General features: G+C 41.2%; 1 protein-coding gene across 1 annotated transcript in view; it reads left to right on the forward strand.

Moving 5' to 3' along the window:
* The window catches only part of Itfg1 (integrin alpha FG-GAP repeat containing 1), a 120,152-nt gene that overhangs the window by 10,338 nt on the left and 87,056 nt on the right, over positions 1 to 22,758 (forward strand). The window contains 1 exon segment of the mRNA NM_133557.2: positions 12,010 to 12,104. Coding sequence (NP_598241.2) covers positions 12,010 to 12,104 — 95 coding nt within the window.

The following is a 22,758-nucleotide window of genomic DNA, read 5'->3' on the forward strand; positions in this document are numbered from 1 at the left end:
AGTGCTTGCCACCAACCTGACAGCATGACTTTGATCCATCCCCAGGACACATACTGATAGAGGGAGAGAATCAACTCCCCCAAGTTGTCCTCTGACCTCCCAAAATAATATATGTAAAACTTGAAAAAGAACAGTTATAAGATATCTATTCAGATAATATAAAAGCTATAACAAAATAAAAAATAAATATAAAACTATAAGCTTAAAGATAAGAAATGAAATAGGAACTATTATGGTATTGGTCAATATTTTTCCTAGTTAGGGTGGTTTTCCCTGGCTCTTTGATTTGTTTTTTGTAGCTGGCTCTGTAGATCAAGAATACGTAACTCAGTGAAATTGGATGTGTATTTCAGTGCTGGAAGGAGTCTCTGTGTCAGCCATTCTGGCCGTCTCTATAGATGGATTTCTCCCTTCTCGTAGTGGACTGGGGATTACACTGACCTTCTGGGATTTTACATAACCCAGGCTCTGTGCTACAAGCCCATGCTTGATTTTACCTGGATGTTTTCTGCTTGCCAGGATCCTTCCCACAGTTTGTGTCTGACAATGCATCTGCCTATTGCTGAGAACTTCTGATTCCACCGGCCCCTCAGGTTCTGTGTTCGGTCTCACCTAGGCTGCAGTTGGGTGCAGCCTTCCATGTATTCTTCAGAGCAGTTATTACAGGGGATTGTGTACAATCCCAGCTTCAGGACTACACACTACACTCCTGCAACAGTCAGCACTTTCTACCATCTCTCAACCCACTACTGCCCAACCTGTGATTTGGCTTCTGCAGGACCAGTCCATCTTCATTGAAATGGCCATCATCTTACTTGACATTGAAAATTAAAATTTATATTTTAAAATTTACACATTTTAAATTTTTTTAATTTATAAAATCAAATTAAAATAATAGTTCAAAAAGTAAAATGCCAAAATCTCTATGGACTTTGTATTAAGTCAATCAGAAAAAGACTTGAGAATCATACAAATGTGCCATGGCTTATTTATTTTGATTTCCATGTTTGGTTTTTGTACTGGCTGGTTTTGTTTGTCAACTTAACACAAGCTGGAGTTATCAGAGAGAAAGGAGCCTCGGTTGAGGAAATGCCTCCATGAGACCCATCTGTAAAGCATTTTCTCAACTAGTGATCAGGGGGGAGGGCCCAGCCCATTGCGGGTGGTACCATCCCTGGGCTGGTAGTCTTGGGTTCTACAAGAGAGCAAGCTGAGCAAGCCAGGGGAAGCAAGGTAGTAAGTAACATCCCTCCATGGCCTCTGCATCAGCTCCTACTTCATGAATGACCTGCTTGAGTTCCAGTCCTGACTTCCTTTGGTGATGAACAGCAATGTGGAAGTGAAAGCTGAATAAACCCTTTCCTCCCCAGCTTGCTTCTTGGTCGTGATATTTGTACAGGAATAGAAAACCCTGACTAAGACAGTTTTCTCTAGTATTTCTTTAAGTAGTGTAGGCTTTTCAAGGTTATTCTGCCTAAAAATGTGTTCCTTTGTGTTTCTTATACACTATATTTTTATATTCAACACATTAGACTAACAGTCTGTTATATTACATCTCTCATTCAAATGTCAGTCACAGATTAAAAAGTAGTAACCAACTCTTCTCTAAGTGATTTATGCTGGAAGTAGCCTAATGGATTTTTAGACCTATTCTATTTTTAATTTGTGTGTGTGTCTGTGTGTGTGCGAGAGAGAAAGAGTCTGATGCCCATGATGCCCAGTGTTGTTGAATTACCTGGAGTTGGAGTTAGAGGCAGTTGTGAACTGTCCAGCATGGATGTTAGGACTCAAACTTGCTGTAAGAGCAATACACATCCAGACCTTCTCTTGTAGTTGGAAAATGTGTGGTTAGCATGCAGAAAACCCTAGGTCAGTCCTCCGCTGCAGAGATGCATGTGTATACATACACATATACATACATGGTTTTTGTTAGTTCCATTGTGGCATACCTTTATGGTGTTTGAATATTTGGCCAAGGAAGTGCCACTGCTAGGAGGTGTGGCCTTGTTGAGATAGGCGTGGCTTTGTTGAAGTATGTCACTGTTGGGTGGTTTTTAAGACACTCATCCAAGCTGCCTGGAAGTCAACATTCTGCTAGCAGCCTTCAGGTGAAGATGTAGAACTCTGAGCTTTCTCCAGTGCCATGCCTGCCTGCATGCTGCCATGCTTCCCGCCTGACTAATGAACTGAACCTCTGAACCCATAAGTCAGCCCTAATTAGACGTCCTCATAACAGTTGCCTTCATCATAGTGTCTTTTCACAGAGTGGAAACCCTAAGACACTGTGGATAAGAAAAGCTGAGTGTATACCTGGGAGAGTGCGCATTAGTGGGTTACCAGTGTTCTATTGGGTTTCCTTCAGCAAGGGTCCACATCCAAGGTTTTATAACCTCCCCATACATTGCTGCAGATGTGGGATGGAGCATTACATATGTGAACTTTAGGAGACGCTCCTCATTCACACCCATATATGTGTGTGTGTGTGTGTGTGTGTGTGTGTGTGTGTGTGTGTATCGGTGTCTAAGTGAGAAAAGCGCCAACAAAGGAGCCCTGCACTTCAGGACTTAGCTTAGCAGCCCAGTCTTACTCGTCAGAGGTCAGCCTGACTTTGCGACTCAAGTGTCATGCAGTGTGGACACCCCACCTCCTGGGTTTCTTTCATTTACATTTGACTAGCAGCATAGTTGTACAGACAACTTACATCATGCTGTGCTGAGAATCCCAGGGCTATGACCTGGCCTGGTGCATTCTTGGATCTAGGACAATGCCCACAGTAAAAGTAACAAAGTCACTTTGGCTGTTATTGCAGTGAATGTGGAGAGTTTAAAGAGGGCGTGAACCCTATGGTTTTGCTCTAGTGGGGTCATCTGACTGTGGAGAAGCTGGTACGACAGGAGGTGCTTGCCTCACGTCCAGTGGGCAAACATGAAGCTTCAGTTATGCCTCAAGTTCCCTTTATCCTAGCTCGAAACCACGGAATAATGAATCAGTGTTAGAAGTAGCACCTAGCCATGAAGTGTTAGCGTACCTTCCACACTTACGTGAGATTACTATTAATAGGCATTTTTTCTAAAAGGATAATTGAAATTGATATTGTATAAGTGTTCAGAATAGCATTAGTACTAAAATAAACAAATTGGGGTCTGTAATGGTAATCAAGGGTAAAAATAAATTGTTATATTCAGGATTTCTCTGAATCACAGACTGGGCTCAGAAACTTTTTGATTCAAGCCCAAGTTTCATACTTCATAATATTAATTTAGCTATGTAATAGATATATACTTCACCCTGCTCTGTTTACTTCACAGTGTAGTATTAAAGACACAAATCGTAGCCTATGTGTATAAACTTGTAAGAGTTATATAAGATTTTAATTGGTGTATAATGATTGTGCATATTAATGGTAGCAATGTGACATTTCAGTGTTTTCATGTAATATGTAAAATACATGAGAATATTTGTTATACCCATTCCTCAAACATTGACATTTTTATTATTTTATTTTTGAGATTACAATTATATCATTTTCTCCTTCATTTCCCCCATTCAAACCCTCCCATATACCTCCTTGATTGCTTCCTTTTATTCATTAATTATGGTTACATACATACATGGATATGCCTATCCCTGATTGCAAAATATAACCAGTTCAGTTGGTATAATGTTACTTGGAAGTGTGTTTCCAGGCTGACCATTTGATATTGGATAAAAAAATTGGTTTGCTCTTCCCTGGGAAGCATTTATCCCACCCTCAGCCTTAGTTGTCTATTGTTGTTGTCCTCATTCTCCTCAGGTTTAGACGGTCATGTTGATGAGGCTTTATAGGCCTGTGACATTTGTAGGAGATGCAGTCTCACAGCAAATGGTGAGAGCCCATTTCTCTGGCTTTCCCAATCTTCTGTCCGCTGCTCTACCATGATCCCTGAGCCCATTTCTCTGGCTTTCCCAGTCTTCCTGTCTGCTGCTCTACCATGATCCCTGAGCCCATTGTTTAGTTGTTTCAAAGGCCTTTGAGTCTTGTTTGTCTTCTTAAAGAACCAGGTCTTAGATGCTTTATGTACTGATCTTGTTGTTGTTTCTGTTTCATTCATTTCTGCTGATTATTTGATTTGGATTTGGCTGGCTCTATTTTTTTTTTCAGTTGTTTGTTTTCATTCATTACATCATTTATCTGTGTTCATTCTGATTTTTTAATCTAGGCACTTGGAACTATAAATTTCTCTGGAGACTGCTTTCAATATATCCCAGAGTTTTTATTGTGTTTTCATTTTCATTTACTTAGGATTTTTTTCATTTCTGAAACAGTAACGAGCTGTTCAGTCCACATGAATTTGTACATTTAGTGTAGATTTGTTTCGTGTCAAGTTTAGGTTTTATCCGATAGGATACTCGGAGTCACCTCAGTCTCTCTGAGTATATAAAGATTTGTTTGTGTCCAAGTTGGGCTCTATTTTAGTGTAGCTTCCATGTCCTCATTAGCCAAGTGTATATACTCTTTGGTTTTTGTTAGAATATTCTGTTGAGAGCTCCCAGGGACTAAGCCACTACCTAAAGACTATACATGGACTGACCCTGGACTCCAACCTCATAGGTAGCAATGAATATCCTAGTAAGAGCACCAGTGGAAGGGGAAGCCCTTGGTCCTGCTAAGACTGAACCCCCAGTGAATGTGATTGTTGGGGGAGGGCGGCAATGGGGGGAGGATGGGAAGGGGAACACCCATAAAGAAGAGGAGGGGGAGGAGTAGGGGGATGTTGGCCCAGAAACCGGGAAAGGGAATAACACTCGAAATGTAAATAAGAAATACTCAAGTTAATAAAAAAAAAAAGAATATTCTGTTGATAATCTGCTAAGTCCATGTGGTGTATGGTGTCATTTAGTTCTTATATTTTTCTGGGTTTTTTTTTAATATACAACCTATCTATTAGATAAAGTGAGGTAATGAAATTACCTACTGTTATTGGATTGATGTTAATCTCTGTCTTTAATTACATTTTTTATGATACTGATTGCACTAGATTCTGGTACACATTTGCTTACATTAGTAATGTCTTCTTGATAAACTGCTCCCTTGATGAGAATGAAGTGTACCACTTTTCTCTTCTGATTGCTTCTGGTTTGAAGTCTATTTTATTAGGTATTATGATAGCGCCTGCCTGCCCACTTGATTGAAGTAGCTTTCTCCATCTTTCACTCTAAAGCAGTGCCTTCTTTAAAGCTACGATGTGTTTCTGGATCAACTCAGCTAGCCTGTTTCCTGTGATTGGAGAAGTGAGGCCAAGAATATGTAAAGTTATTGAAACGTGTGTGGTGATTGGAGCCATTATGTTATCGATTTGCCATGGTGTAGGTTTTCTTTGTTAGTTTGTGTTTTAGTAATAATAACTTGGTATTTCTTTCCAATTTCTCTTGACTGCCATCTTTCTCTCTTCCGCTGTCTGTATTTGCCTTAGGTTTGTTTGCTCGAACATAGTTTTTTAAAACTCGTTGTCTACCAAGCATAGTTTTATATGTTTTGTCCAGTGGAATTTGGTAACATTTCACCATTAAATTAGTAATTGATGACCCTGGAAAGTGTCCTATCCTAGGCATGATCTCTCGTGCCATTAATACTAGCTAGCACTTGAGCTGCTAAAGAAGTGGGCCTCAGAGTGAGTCCCCAGCCAGCCTGGCCCTCAAAGTGAGGCTGTCTCAAAACAGCAGGAAGGAGCCTGCAGTGTGGCAGGCAACTCTAAAAACTGTCCATTGCCAGGCCAGGTGGCTCATACCTGTAACTCGGGGCCTGGAAGCAAAGGTAAGAAGATCACAGGAAGATACTGTCTCAAAAACAGATACTATAAGAAGGGTTTGAACATGAAAAGGAGCATTCTGATTACTCCTGCAGGATTATGTTCTCTGTCACCTTTTCCCATTGCGACAGACCACAGCACTGGCAAGACATGAAAGGGGTTTTATTTGCTGTATGTAAACATTATTAAGAAATTAATTTTTCAAATTTTAAACAACAGTATATTTCTTTTATTAAAGTTTTATGTTTAAAGAAATGAAAAGAATGCTATTATTGTTATTCTCATTTGATTGTTGTATTCTGAAAGCAAAACCACTGTGTCTTCTATTATACTTGTTAGGTAAATCGTTACATTGTGCTTCAAAAAAGAAAGGAAGACAGACAGACAGACAGACAGGGAAATATCTGATATCTGGAAAAATATCTGGATAATTGTTTTTATACCAAACACTACTTCTTACTCTCTGCTTTGCCCTGAATTTCTTAAATAGTTGCCATTGGGTGATGAGGTGATCCTTGATAAGTGGGGAGTTAGAGTCATTTCCAATAGCTGTTACCATAGGCAACCAAAAGCTACCTTGGCACTAATTACATATAAATCTATCCTTTGATAAATGCTATTCTTTGAGATAAAAGGTGATGATGCCCACAAATTAGAACACTTTGACATGATTATGTTTTCTGTGGGGGAAGTTAATTGAAATCTGCAAAGGTCAAGAAGTGTTAGTGAGTAAACCTAATACCAGCTTGAACTATCCATTTCATGTTCCTCTCTACCCTGCCTTCCCCTTTAATCAGCAGTATGTGACATTAACCTTCAGGAACAGCTGAATACTTACATGAGATTATGGTTTATATCTGTTCGCTTGCCTGCAAAATATGCAACCCGATTCTTATTTCTGAAAGCAATTTCTGTGATAGCAATTTCAAAGATGAGAGAAGTAAATTTTACTGTCCCTATAGATTTAAGTAATTTAATTATGATTGAACCATCCTAAAATGCACTACCAAAATAAACAGCATCTCGTCCCTGACTCCTTCATCAGCTGTCAAAATTGTAAGTGGCCATTGCATATAAATTACATGCTAAGAGTTAACTACTGCCTTTTAAATGATGCTGGCGTAAAAGCAGCAGGACATACTCAAGTAAAAACTGTAAAGCGCTATGAGAAATTGAATGTTGATTTGAAGTATTAAGAAAGCAAGAGTAGATTGGTGCTTTTTAAGAGTTTTCCATTTAGACATCAAGAAGGATGCAGAAAGAAGGGGAGGAAGTGGTTGGTTTGTTAGGATTTGGGCTCTCTCTGTCAGCAGCAACCCCATCTGACAAAAGCTACTGGCTGCCTGGTTCCTTATGCTTCAAAAGAAGGCAGAAAGCTAGACTTTGTGCAGAATCTTGTGCAGATAGGTTTTGGATTTGGGTGGTTTTGTTATTTATTACCACAGTGAGCTTAGGACAGGTTAGGAGCTGTGGAATGTGAAAGATTATAAAGAGGAGACTGTTTCTTGCTTTAGGGAGGGAAAGTTTTGACAAATACTGTTTTACCACGTCACCCTCCTAAGAATGAGTTCCTTTGCTTTCCAAAAGTATCAGAAACAGCCACAGATAAAACCTTGGTGCCTAGTGGACTCACCAGTTGATACAGATCTGAAAACAGCAACCCCCCCTCTCCTAGAATACCATCAGCAGGACGGCGTTGGACCTCAAGGGGAGTCCCTCTCCCATATATGACTGGCTGTAGGCAAGCTCTGTCTTGTGTGAACAGCATTATCTTTTCACCTTGAGCAGCCAAGTCTCTGTGCGCACTCACTGCCACCCATTGTAAAAAGAACTTTCCTGAACTGACACCCAAAGCAGTGTACTGTCACCATTCCGGTACAATGTGTCTTTTTACTCATGGTGTCTCTAATTTGCATTTTCCTAGTGGCCAATGATGCTGTGCGCTATCAGGAGTAGCTAATGTTTTGTTTAAGACTTATTGTTTTTATTATTTTAAATTAAATGCATGTGTTTGTGTTATGCCTGTGATTGCCAGTGTTCACAGAGGCAAAGGGCATAGGGTTTCTAGGAGCTGGAATTATGAGCAGTTGTGAGTTTACTGATGTGGGTGCAGAGAACCAGACTAGGGTCCTCTGCAGGAGCAGTGCCCTTTGTAATCACTGATCCCTGGCTCCAGCCCTTTGGCTCGGTTTCTGTGTTTTTGTTGGTGGGCTTGGGCTCTTGGTGGGGAGTTTTTCTTGGGATTTTGAAGCAAGGCCTAGGCTGACCAGGGCGTCATAATGTTTCACAGGCTGACCTCAAGTTCATTACCCTACAGCCTAAGTCTCCTGAGTGCTCAAATTAGAGGTATTTATCCCCATGCCCAGCACTTGGAAGTCTTTGGAAAAGTTTCTAGTCCTTTGCCCAATTTAAAAATAGATTGTAGGGTAGGTAGATGGTCAGATTTCATGTGAGCCTGAGGATAGTAGATCTCTAGATCTCACACAAAAACCAAGAGGGCGTAGTAGCCACCTATAATAACCCCAGAAAGTAGGAGATAGAAAAAGAATTTCCGGGGTTGGGGATTTAGCTCAGTGGTAGAGTGCTTGCCTAGTAAGTGCAAGGCCCTGGGTTCGGTTCTCAGCTCCGGAAAAAAAAAAAAAGAAAGAAAGAATTTCCTGGCTAGCCAGACTGGACAAGTTAATTCTGGTTCATTTATAGACAATGCCTCAATATGTAAGTGGAAAGTTATAGAAGACCACTTCCACTGTTAACCTTGTGCCTCTACACACACCCAATACTTGTAGGCAGTAGCTTGTGTCAGATTAACATGAACACCAGCCAGGACAAATTGACTCGTTGTCAACTTGACATACAAACACATCACTATTCAACCTTTCCTTTATTGTCTATGCCGAGATCTCATATTAATAGCAACATTATAATCTAAAACACAGAAATAACTTCCAAACTCCCAGTCTTTACAAAACAAGTACTTTAAAAGTTCAGTCTCTTTACAACATCCCAAGTCTGTGTGCTCTTGTAAAATCAAAGCTTAAATACTATTGCACTCAGCAGTAGAAGAGCCGAGCACAGTTACATTCACATCAGAGCCTTACATGACTATGGAAAGCTCCGTGTCAGACTTCTGCGGCTCACAGTACTTGTTCTAGGCTCCCACAGCATGGCCACAGTGCCATAGTTCATGTCAAAGGCTCAGGCTAGCTCTGCTCCACAGCTGCCGCTGTGCTTGCTAGTCGTGCTGTGGCGCTGGCGTCTCTAAAATGCTGAGGTCTTCAATGTAGCTAGGGTGCACCTTCACCAGCAGCCTCTCCTGGTTTCTTCTCAGACTTTGTTCTGAGACTATGGGTCTACCATATAATCCTCACCTGCTTCCCATAATCTCTTCAATCCTAGGCCTTCTGGGTCAGCTAAGGCTGTCTCTTCACCAAGGCCCCTCCTAGTCTCTCTCAGTGCAAACCTCTAGGCGCTGCTTGACCCCTTCATTCCTTCAAAAGCAGTGCCACCTGAGGACTTGCATATTGCCAAGCTTGGCTGTCAGCACCAGGTTTAATGTTGGCCCTTATGAATCATACTTTCTTTGTGCTAACCATGCAGCAACACTTCCCAGAAGATTCTGCCTCAGTGGTGCTAGTGTCTTCTTAAGTTACAACTGATTTTTCACCCCAACTGGCCACTGTCATTTACCCCAGAAAAGCAAATGTTTTGTGTTAGCAGTTCTTAATTCAGAGTATCACATGACAGAGCAGTGGAGGGCCTCTGAAGCGTCCCTCGGGAGGGCACAGGCCGGCCCTGTCACCTGTGCTTCCCTCGCTCCACTTCCTTACACTCAGTGGTTTTTCTGGCTCAAGGGCCCAGAGTCCTTCTATAAACTTTCCCAAAACATGTCACACAGTAATACCCCAACTCCTAGTAATAATCTTAGTTACTGTTAGTTACTTTTAGTAGTCTTAGTTACTTTCATATTGTTCTGAATTAAAAAAAAAAAAAAACCAAAACAAAACAAAAACAAAAACCAGCATGACCAAAAGCCTCTCGGGCAGGAATGGGTTTCTTGTAAGTCATCATTCCAGAAAGTCAGGGCAGAAACTGAAGCAGAAACCACGAAAGAACATGCTTACTAGCTTGACCCTACATGATTTGTTCTGTGTTCTCTCATAGCACCCAGGACTACCAGCCCAGGGGTGGTACCAGCCACTGAGAACCGGGCTCCTCCACATCCATCATAAATCAAGAAAGTGCCCCACAGCGATGTGATGGGCGTTTTTAGTTGTGGTTCTTTTCTTCTGGTATAATTCTAGCCTGTGTCAAGTTGACATAAAAACTTGCCAGCACAGTCTTTCACCATCTTTGATACACAAAGTTGGTTAGTGTCTAATAGTGTATCTAGCTTTTTAATAAGATTTATTAACTGATTTTGAGTGTATATGAGTGTACCTCATGCATGCCTAGTGCTAGAGGCCAGAGAGGTCATTGAATCCCCTATAGTTATAGATGGTTTGAGCTGCCAGGTGAGTGCTGGGAATCACACCCCAGCCCTCTGCAAGAGCAACTGTTCTCAAACCGTGAGCCACGCTCCAGCCCCATTCATTTGCTTTGTCGTGTGGTAATATGGGCACAGGGAGACAAGATTTATGAATTCCTTGCCTAGGGCATGATGCCACATATTTTTAATCCTTCAACTGAGGAGGCAAAGACAGGTCGGTCTCTGTGGTTTCTGTGCCGGCCTTGGATACATATTGAGACTCTGTCTCAGAAAAAAGAGAAACAAAAGCATTTTTTAATTACCATACCCAAAGACATTAGTATTTACCTTGTATTTACTTCTAGGAATATTATAGTTTTAGCTTTGGGTATATTTTGACTTAATATTATGCGTATATTGTGAAACACACTCCAAATCCATTCTCTCTTGTGTTCCAAGTAATCATCACTCTTTAAACCACTTTTGTAGAAAAAACATTGTTTGCTAGGCCACTATAAGCTAAAACCATAAATCTTTTGGACGAAAGCAGGTAAATCTTTATGACCTTACATAGATCCAAAAGAATATGTACTAAAAAGAAAAATAGATGGAGTGGGCTGCATCAACACTAAAAACTGGGTTTCTGAGATCACCATGAGGAAAATGAATGACAGCCCTGAGACTGGAGACGTCTAATATCCAATACCTCATATGAGTCAATAATAAAGCAATAAAAGCACAATTTAAGTCTCAGCAGATGATCGGGAAAGTTCCTTCCCTAGTGAAGAACTACAAATGGTCAAGAAGTGTATGTGAACATGCTTGAAATCACCAGCCATGAGTCAAGAAGTGTACATGCCAGCTCCGAAAAAAAAAAAAGAAGTGTACGTGAACATGCTTGAAATCACCAGCCATGCGTAAAGCCCAAAGCAAGGCTTCCGGGACGGCGGGCAAATTGTCAGTGATCCCTGCTAGTAGGACTACGAGATAGTAGAGCCGCTCTGGAAACCATTTCCATCCTTCCCCAAGCGTGAACAGTCCCCAGCAGTTCCACTCCAGTTGAAACATTTGCCACCCAAAAAAACCTTATAAATGAATATTCATAACAACCGTAGGAACAACCCAGTGTTCAAGAGGTGACTGAGTAGACAGGAGGTTCGACCATGCAGTAGAATGCTGAGTCTACCATAAAGCAGAATGCAGACTGCCGCTGCTGTCTTGGGTTTAGACAGGCTCCAACTGAGCAGCACTGATTGGCCTGGTACTCACTGTGTAGACCAGGCTGGCCTTCAATCCAGAGAGCTGCCTATCTCTGCTCCCCAAATGCAGCCACGCGCAGTCTAAGCATGTGGTTCTGATGCATGCATGGTTCATTTTGAATGAACTTGAAAATGTAATGAGAGAGGCCTCGTGCAAAGAGCCAAGTGCTGTGCGGACATTTGTGTGACCTGAGTTAGGAAACACTGAGGTGCCAGACGTGTGGTTGCCATAGGAAGGAAATGAGGAGTGACTAGTACATTTGGAAATTTATTTTTCAAAAGAAGATGTTTAGGATTTTGAGAGAAGCAATGACTTTTCACGGTGAACACACTAAAACCCATTAGATTATAGACACTAAAAATATGGATTTTATAGTATGTGAAATATATCCCAATAAAAATATTTTTAAATTATTATATAACCAATATTGTTATACTTTAAGACAATATCTATATGATATTCACCCTAAGAAAATTATGGTTTTTTTCATTTTAGAGATTTGTCATGGCATCCTGCCTTGACCACTAAGAGTAAAATGCGGGACCCACATTCTCATGCATTTATTGATCTGACTGAAGATTTTACAGCAGGTGAGTTGCACAGAAATGAAATATTTGCTTTGATCTGCCTAAAAAGTATGGAATTTTATATCCTCTTAAGAATCATTTCTTAATTCTTAATTCTTCTATGCTGTGAACAAGCCTTTAAAAGTTATGATATACAGTAGGTAGCAGAAGGTTACATACTGGAATAGGAGGAAGTATTTAGTGTGATAAATATGACCTTAGAGCTTACAACTTGTTACATGTTAAGCACCTTGCAATTAAGTCTCCATTGTTTAGAAATTTTTTGATAGCTTGAATATATGTTGCTCAGTATTTCTTTTCCTTTAAATTTAAATATTTTTACTAGTAAAATTAATGATTGAAAAAACATTTAACCTATAGTCTGAAAAAATGGCATTTTTATAAATACCATATTTATACTGCATTTTTACATACTATGCATTTTATACTATTATTGAACGTAATATGCTCACTGGCCAGTACTCTACCACTGAGCTGCTTCTTCGGGTCTGAAAATGTTTTATTGCAGAAATATTTAGAATATAAAATACTATAATATGCACAATTTAACCATCACCTGTTTTCAATAATTGTAAATGCTGCGTGTATACCACCCATATGTCCTTTCACCCCAGAAAACTTTAAAGAGAATTACAGACTTACCATTTCGTTCGAGAGTACTTGAATGTGTGTTTCTAAGTGATACGATACGGATTTTTAAGGGTTATTTACCTTATTCTGTATTTATGAGAGTTTTGCCTACATGTATGCCATCCCCTCATGCATGCCAACTGAGGCCAGAAGGGAGCACAGGAACCTAACGTTCAGTTGATTTTAAGCCCCCATCTGGACCTGACCCCTGGTCCTCTGAAAGAGCAAGTGCTGCCAACCAGTTGAGCTATGTCGTCAGTCCCAAGAATATTTTTTCTGTATTTCCATTATAAAACCAAACTGTTTTATAATGATTTAGTATCAAGTATGTGTCATCATGTACAATATCCCTATATACTCCTAAATTTTTTTCGTTACCAAATCAGGAACTTAACAGAATACCACACAGACAAAGAAGGAATGCTGTCAGTCTGCAGATATACCTCTATTCTTTCCCGTGGTGTTTCTATGTTACTCTGTTCTTGTGTTTCAGTAGTTAAAATTGGAGTCCTAAGCATAATCTGTGTTTTAGCTCATTAAGAAGGTGGATGCGCTTTTTCTCTGTTCTGATGTTAAAATTGAACACTGTTATCAACTCTCCTGAGCTCAGATCATTATAATCCTGTCACGGCTCTAAGAAATCATGACGGCCATTGTCAAACCATTGTTTTCGTGGGCGTATTGGTCAGGGTTCTCTAGAGTCACAGAACTTATGAAGTGGCTTTCTATTAAAGGAGTTTATTGTGATGACTTACAGTCTGTAGTCCAGCTAACCCAACAGTGGGCAGCTGTGGAGGGAAGGCTCCAGTGGTTGCTCAGCCCCATGAGGTAGCTGTCTTTCAAACTCCATTCTATCTTTCCTCCTAAGCCTGATGGCCTCAAACCTTCGCATCTCATTAACAGCAGCTCTGCAGAACACTGAATCACGTTAGCTGTCTCTGTCTATAAACATAATGCTAATGGTGTTAGGAAATTCTGTTCATAGGGCCTTTAAGTCTGCATAACCTAGTCCCTTCTCACTGCCTCCACAGTACTCATCCAGGCCCAAGGCTCCATCTTTCTCCTCTCACTTATCCCATTAACAGGTACCTTCCCATCTACGACCGTTTTCCACAGACTGCTGTGATCCACTTCAGAGTGTAAATCAGTTCATGGCATTCTTCTCAAAATCTTCCAGGGACCCTACATCACTCACAGAATTAGAAAAGGTCACACAAATTATCTCCTAGGCCTCTATTGCCTCTCTAATTCTTCTGTTTGATCTTTTCCCACCTCATGACGGCACTGTTCGCAGTCCCTCTCCCTTTTCCCTGCCCTCCGTTCCCCCAATGCCTTTGCCTGGACTTGAGACCGAAGGTAGTGCCCCAGGCAAGCAAACTGTCACCTGAGCTGTACCCTGCCCCAGCACAGACACGCACGCACACGCACACACACACATACACACAAACACACACACACATACACACACATACACATGCACACACATACACACACACATGCACACACACATGCACACACACATACACCCACACATGCACACACACATACACACACACACAAGTACACACACACACACACACACACACACACACTTTTTAAAACATGTTGTTGCTGCCATTGGAACAAGTTCTCAATGAGTTTTCCAAATCCTCTTCATCTCCCTAATATTTTATTGATACTGTTTTTAACTCCAGTGAGACCTGCTGTATTCAGGGGTCGGGGGCCTCCACCCAGGTCCTGTTCCGCTTACTTCTTAACCCCAAAGTCCCATCACCTGCTAAAATGTCACCTATTAATTACCTTTACTCTGTCAGTCCATAGAGCACATAAAGTTAATAAGGGCAGAGACTTTGGGTTTCCTGTTCTCTGTCATTTTTCAAGTGTTAGTGCACATCGTAGACCAAATGGGGACTCGATGGGTGTCTGTAGACTTAGTGATCACACTTGGGTAGCAGGATGGTACCTAGCCAGGCTAACACATTACATATTCAACTGCTCACTATCCCTGAGAAGTGTATCTTTCACCTGCAGATTTAGCAGATAACAAAGGGAACTCTTGGTAAAATGGCTGCATATCTGCAGAAGTTTAAGCATTGTATTTTGTTTTTCTTTGTTTTGGTTTTCTTTGTTTTTGTATGGCTTTGGTGTGTAGTGTGGTGTAGGATTTTGATATAGCGTGTCAGTGTGCCCTGGCCTTCAAGTTGCAAAGATGATCCTACCTTTCTTTCTTTATGCTGGATTATAGATGGTATCATTCTGCCTGGTTAAGCATTCAGAAAGAATTTCTCAGAAATATATAAAAAGCTTAGAAAGTTTGGCTGTGTTAGACCTATCTAAGCATATATTAAAAATGGTGAGAATATCTTTGATTATTGTTATTTTTTTTTTACAAATTAAGCTTCTCTGACCTTATGATACCATGAGGTGACGATCTGATTCACTGTGAAATACATTCTCTTTGAAATGACTCCAATTTTGTTGAAAATAGAAGGTGATTTTTATCAGCGAAGATGAAGAGACCTGTTTACTAAAAGCTGCACTTCGGTCTATTATTATCGTTTCTGCTCTTTGATAAGGATGGGACACCAGGAAAACAAAGTAATGGAGAATGTCTTACTACAAGTATGTTATCACTTTCCTAATGCCAACAGACAGTTTTCACTAAACATTTTAAAGAGAAATTATATAAAGATGTTATTCTTTTGTGACAATATTTTTATTCAAAATAGATTTTTTCATACACTATATTCTGACTGCAGTTCTCATTCCCCAGATCCTCCCAGATCCTCCATGACCCTCCACCCACCCAAAACCACATCCTTTCATTCTTTCTCTCATTAGAGCACTAACAGGCATCTAAATATAATGGTAAAATAAGATAAAATAAAACCAAATAGACCAAAATAAGATGAAGCAAACAAACTACCAAGAGAAAAAGAGACAAAGAAAACCATGAGAAACACCCCACCCAGACAGCTCATGCACATGCAGGGGCTGTGCACACTGCCTCTGAGTTCACATGTACGTCAGTCCTTCTGGGTTTGGAAGGCCTTTTTTCCTTGGTGTCCTTCATCCCCCTGGCTCTTACACTCTTTCCTCCTCTTCTGAATAGCCCTGAGGGAAGAAGAATTTGATGGCAACATCCCATCAGGACTGAATGAGATTCTGAGGTATCTCAGTCTCTGTACTTTGTTCCCTTGTGGGTGTCTGCATCTCTTTCCATTTACTGCAGGAAAAAGCTTCTCTGATGATGGCTCAGTGAGACACTGATCCATAGGAATAGCAGATTACCCTCAGGAGTCATGTTATTGCTATGTTCCCCAAACAGAACAGGAAGTAGTATTTGCATTTCCTTGAGGTTATAGGCCTGTCTAGTCTCAGGTTCTTAGCCCCTCAAGCAGTGTCAGGCATGGCTTCTCTTTCATGGACGAGGCCTTAACTCTAATATATAGATCTATATATTAAATATGAATCAAATCTAGAAATTTATAAATCTGACCGGTATTGGCTGGTCACTCCCACACTGCACTGGGCCGCTATTGCACCAGTGGACCATGCAGGCCCGGTCTCCACTGTGGAACAAAAGGGTTGTAGCTGGGTTGGTGTTTACCTTTCTCCTCTGTCATGTGCAAAGTGCCTTCCAGTACCGTGAACACAAGTCAGTAAGGTGAAAATTCTAGGAAAGCACCGAGTCACCTTCTCCATGTTCACTGAATTAAATAGGGTTGTCTACAACAATAGGGACTTTCCATTACGTTGTTGAGAGCAATCCATGGATTTGGAAATACCTTGATTCTTTAGGGTTGCCCCTGGAGTCTTTTGGCTAACAGCTCCATTAGATATAACCTATTCCTGGAACTGGGGGATTCATTTAGTGAGGAGAGATGTCTAGTTAAGGCTTTGTCTCACCCATTATTTGGTTATTCCATTTAGATTTCTTCAAGAAGCTTCTACTGTGTTTGATTTCCATACAACCCCTCAAATGGCTCTTAGTGCTGTCCCTCCCCATATTCTCTCCTTCACTTCCTCTTCCCTCCCCATTCCTGAATTCCCTTCCTTACCACTCCCCCTCCCTCTTTGATCCTCTTGTTCTAGTGCCTCCTCCCCAGGCCACATCTATCCATAACCATTCTAGTTCTGCCTTCCTAGGGAAATCCATCTCTGCCCACTAGTCCCTTACTCTGTACTAATCTGATTGGAGCCTGCTTTGATTGTAGACTGCTTATCAAAGACTTAACAACTAACATTGTGGCAGTATTATGATGACTATGTTATCTAGCAAGTAAAGGTCTACTAAAGCATTTAATTTATTACTGTCCTTTTAGTCTTTCCCTTAAATATTTTCGTGGTTTGAAAAAGAATGGCCCCCATAGACTCATATATTTGAATTCTTAGTCACTAGGGAGCTCCACTATTTGAGAATGTGTCACTAGGGATGGGCTTTGAAGCTTTAAAAACCCATGCCAGGCCCAGTCATAACTGAGATAGGCATATCTTGGCTTTCTACTTCAATGTTCGCTTACAATACTTCTCTTTAAATATTTACCTGTTTAATTGTTTCCCTTAAATGTAAGTGTATATATGTCATCACATGCATGCCTGGAGACCAAGCAGGTCAGAAGAGGGCTAATAATATATTCTTGGACAAATTATTTAGCTTAAATGTGAAGCACTTCATCTCTTAAAGTAGAGGTGTTGAAGTGTTTACCTTGCAGGATAAGGAACCAAATGAGAGAATATACCCAGTGTCCTGCACACTGCCAGATGTATCAGAAGTATATGGGCAGATAGAACCAAAACATCATGCCATTTTTACTGTTTATTTGCTAGTAAAAGCTCGCACACTTAGATAAGTATGTACCCGTCTACTGAAAGAGACTGCCTGACTACTGTTGAGTAATGGTAAAGCACTGGGCCCTCATATGAGTTCCCAGTTGGACAAAAATGTAATTATCATATAACATGAAGCAGTCTTTACTCACTGTAGGGAACCACCTATATAATACTTAAAAGCACCTTATAAATATGCTTCATGATATGGAGAGTGTATTGTAGTCAATAACAGACAGAAATAATAGTAGATTTCTCAGTTTTCTCTCATGGGAACTACTTCCTCTGAGAGTATGCCTCACTTCTTCATTATTATTTCTTTTCTTTCTTTTTTTTTTCAAGAGTATAAGACCTTGTTTGGGACAAGGTCTTGCTGTATATGTCAAGGTACCCTTGAATCAATGATTCTCCTGCCTCAGGTATCTGAGGACTGATATTTCCAGTTTGGGCTACACACTTGGCCTCCTTCCTTTAGTTGTTGTTTTGTTTTCTTTTGTTTTAATGTTGGCATAGACTCAGGGCCTCATACATGCAAGGCAAGAACTGTGCCTTTGAGCTATAACCTAGCACTTTAAGTGTTCTTTTTTATTATTCTGTTCTTATGTTTTATTTATGTGTTTGGCCCCTGTGGAAGACAGAAGAAAGTGGTGATCCCCTGACTTTGAACATACAGTGGGTGTGACCCACCCCATGTGGGCACTGGAAGTTGAACATAGGTCCTTTGGAAGAGCAGCAAGCACTCCTAACCACTGACCCATTTCTCCAGCACCCTTGTTTTTTATTTTGTATACATGAGTGTTGTTTCTGCATGTATGTGTTTACCATGTGTGTACAGTGCTTATAGAGGCCAGATGAGGGCACTTGAGTTCAAGTTTTGAGCTGCCATGTGGGTGCAGGGAACTGAACTTGGGTTTTCTACAGGAGTAGGGTGACCTTTAAATCACTGAGTCATCTGTCCTGTTCCTCATTAAGCTAAGAAAGAAAATAAAATATTGCTGTTTGTGACTCTTGTGTGTGTGTGTGTGTGTGTGTGTGTGTGTGTGTGTGTGTGTACATATTTTTTAAGTAGGGAATTTTTTATATTTTTTTTTACACTTCAGATTTTATCCCCATCCCAGTCCACCCTATGACTGACTGTTCCACATCCCATACCTCCTTCCCGCCACCTCCATGAGGATGCCTCATGCCCCCCCCCCCCCCCGCTCCACCAGCCCTCCCCACTTCCTGGGGCCTCCAGTCTCTTGAGGGTTAGGTACATCTACTCTGACTGAACCCAGACCCAGCAATCCTCTGCTGTACATGTGTTGGGGGCCTCTTCTCAGCTGGTGTATGCTGTCTGGCTGGTGAGCCAGCGTCTGAGAGATCTCAGGTGTCCAGGTTAGTTGAGACTGCTGGTCCTCCTACAGGGTTGCCCTCCTCCTCAGCTTCTTCCAGCTTTTCCCTAATTCAACCACAGGGGTCAGCAGCTTCTGTCCATTGGTTGGGTGCACATATCTGCATCTGACTCTGTCAGCTGCTTGTTGGGTCTTTTGAGGGCAGTCATGATAGGTCCCTTTTTAGTGAGCACTCCATAGCCTCAGTAATAATATCAGGCCTTGGGACTTTACCCTGAGTCAGATCCCACCTTGGACCTGTTACTGGACCTCCTTTTCCTCAGTCTCCTCTCCATTTCTGTCCCTGCAGTTCCCTCCGACAGGAACAATTGTGGGTCAGAATTTTCAACTGTGGGATGGCAGTTCCATCCCTTACTCAATGCCCCATCCCTCCGCTGGAGGTGGGCTCCACTCGTTCCCTCTGCCCACTGTAGGGCCTCATCCAAGGTCCCTAGCACCTACCTGAGAGTCTCACATCCCAGGTCCCTGGTACACTCTGGAGGGTTCCCCACCTCTCACCTCCTGAGGTTACCTGCCTCCATTTTCTCTGCTGGCCTTCAGGGCTTCAGTCCTTTTCCCCTACCTAATACCTGATCATGTTTTTCTCCTCACCTCCCTATTCCCCCTGCAACCCAGGACACTCACTCGCTCCCTCCCTCCCCCATCCTGTGATGGCTTTCCTTTCCCTCCCAAGTGGCACTAAAGCATCCTCACTAGTGCCCTTTGGCCCATCAACCTTTTTGAGTTCTGTAGACTGTACCCTGGGTATAATGTACTTTGGGGGGAGGAAGGACTAATATCCACTTATTAGTGAGTACATACCATGCACGAGTTACCTCACTCAGGATGATATTTTCTAGTTTGGGGCTCTTTAAATTTTTTTGTTTGTTGAAGCAGTATTTCATACTAGCTTAAACTGCCCCTACACTCATACCTGTCCTCCTGCCTCAGTGTTTTAGGTGATGGGCTTATAGCATGAGCCGTCACACCTGCTTAAACTTCAACTAAGGTATTTCTTCATTTATCCTTTACCTCATTTTCACTGAATGTATTTTCCTCCGTTGGTTTATTTGTATCTTGGTAGCAGTTCTTTGACTCTGCAGTCTCTCTGAAGGTCTCTTCCTCCCTGTCGTGGACCTGCAACAAGAGTTCTACCTAGCTCTTTGGTAGAAACTGTTTCACATTTTGGGTTGTATTGAGCCTAATCCATGGGCGTGATGTGGAGAGCGAGGCTTGTCTCTGATAAATGTTCACTGAAGCATTATCTGATGCATGAGCTTCTCCTAGCGTAACAGGAATGTTGAATCTGTGTCAGCTCACTGACACAATGTCACCAGGGCTTCATTCAGTACACTGAAGAAGAATAAATGACACTTGGGGATTGCGGTTATCATTCCAAATGGGACACCTGCCAGCAGATCAAATTCTTCGTTGTCAGAAAGGATCCGACTCATTTGAGGGTGTTACTGTGTTACTGCCTTTGTGGCCTTGTCTGCTAGCCTCATTTATTCTCAGGAAGCAGAACAGAAAAGGCAACCTACCATTCTCTTCTTAGGAGCAGACTGACTCAATTATATGCAGGTTTCTATAAGTCTCCATCATGACAGAAAGTAAGTGCCAACTGAAGCAAGCCAAGCCAGCTTACAGAACAGCTAAGCACTGGGGCTGTAGAGACTGACAAAGGGCAGGGCCTCAGGCTGGGGCCTGTGTGACCGACCATTCCCAACAGCCAGTGCAGTTTGTGCTCTATTCCTGGAGCAGCTTGGAATCTCTCACCTCAACTCAAACCTTTCTCTTCCTTCTCTTTTTCTGTCTTCTGCTTCTCAACATATCGCTGTTCCTGGTCACTTCTCAGTCCACGCTGAAAACAAAGAAAGGGGAAATTACACTTTTCCATATGTGCTGGTTTCAGGAGTTGAATGGGGCACATGATAGTCATTTAAATGAAAACCAGCTTGTGGGTTGGAAGAATATTTGCAAGTCCTATCTCTGATAAAAGATTAATATGAAAAGTAGAACAAACTTATGTAACTTAGTAAGTATAATTGGTCATTGTATCTATACATGTAATAATACATTGTAATCTATAGACAGCAAGAAGAGACTGCCTTGAGCATCTCTGACCTCAACCCCCACCCCCTAATGACCCACTTACTCCAACAAAGTTCCATTTATTCCAACTCCTGCACCTATGGAGCCCATTTTTATTGAAATCACCACAATACCAATATTGTTAATTCTGTTGTAATATCAGTACAACAGACAGGATACAGAACTGTCTGGAGGCATTCAGCAACGTATGAGTAGAAAATGATGCTGTGAGGGAGGGAAGTTGTGTGCAGAAGGTGTGTGCACACATACAGTGGAATGTTTTTAAGACTTAAAAAAGAGATCTTATCTTTTGTCATTACATAAATGGGCCCAAAAACATCATACTAAATTAAAATGTCTTTTTTTTCTTTTTTTCGGAGCTGGGGACCGAACCCAGGGCCTTGTGCTTGCTAGGCAAGTGCTCTACCACTGAGCTAAATCCCCAACCCCGCAACATCATACTAAATTAAACAAGTAAGCCAGATACAGAATATAATTTTTAATCTGACATGTGAGACATAGTTTTAAAGTAAGGTATTAATCTGATAGGTATATGTGTGCATGTGTCCATCACGTGTGTGTTCTGCTTTCATATCTATTGCTATCAGGAAATATTCTTGACAAAAAGAAACTTAGGAGAAAAAGGTTTACAGTTCTAGGTGACAGTCCGTCATTAAAGGGAAGTCAAGGCAGGAACTCAAGCAGCTGGTCACATCACATCCTCCAGAAGCTTCCCTGCCTGCAATGGGTGAAAAAGGGACACAGAGTGGGACTCTGGTGTGGCTTTAAAGACTAAGGTTCTCTGGAAGTTTAACTCCCTAACTATACTGAATGCTGATAACTTCTAAAAAGTCCTCAAACCTTTCTTGCTAATTCTGAGGGTTAAAAGTGCTGGCTTAGGTGATTGACACCTGTAGCCTAACAGCAGGGGATGAAGTGATGAGGCCTTTGTTCTATCTCAGCAGGAACTGTGCAGCTCTAACTTTCAGCCTGCTCCTTGAAGTCACAGGAAGAAAAAGGGACACTTTGAAAAGTGATTTAAGCATTTGTTTCTAAGTTGTAAAAAGTTTCCTATGAAAGCTGTCTACAGAAAAGGAGGAAAACAGAATGAATGAAAAAGGAGGATAAGGGAAAAAACTTCAAACCTCCTCTCTCTTTGTTCTCAGCACTTATACATCTTTCAGAATACATGATCACATGGTAAAAAGTTCATCACAAGTTCACACATAAAATCAGATCGTACATTGGATAGAAGTTTACAACAGAAAATGTTTACGTGCATATGCATTAGGAGTAAATATCCTGCTAAACATTCATCACCCATCACAGCTCCACAGGTTCACTGAGAGTTAAAAAAGAAAAAAGAAAAAACATAATTAAGTTATTAGTGAAGTTTTGTATAAACAAGCCCAGTCAATATTTTATCTTCTGTCCTCGCACCTATAATAAATCCTTAGTTCCCTTTTTATGACCTTTGGTTAATGGTTTTACACTCTCTTGGAATGTGCTCTGGGTAGTAGAAAGTCTGGTTCCTATCTAGAGGCAATTATCTGGTGACACAATGGGAGACTGGCAGACTTGCAGTTTTGACTAGCAGAAAAGGGCTTATTAGCAGCCCCACTATAAAAGAGCTTAAGAAATACTGATATAATTTTAAGAATTCCTATAGGGCCATCATTAATAATTAAGAAGTCATCGATTTGTCTATGTAGCATCTCTGTAGAGATCTGGAC

Source organism: Rattus norvegicus, chromosome 19 (genome assembly GCF_021556685.1).
Source record: "Rattus norvegicus strain SHRSP/BbbUtx chromosome 19, alternate assembly SHRSP_T2T, whole genome shotgun sequence".
Taxonomy (NCBI): Eukaryota; Metazoa; Chordata; class Mammalia; order Rodentia; family Muridae; genus Rattus; species Rattus norvegicus.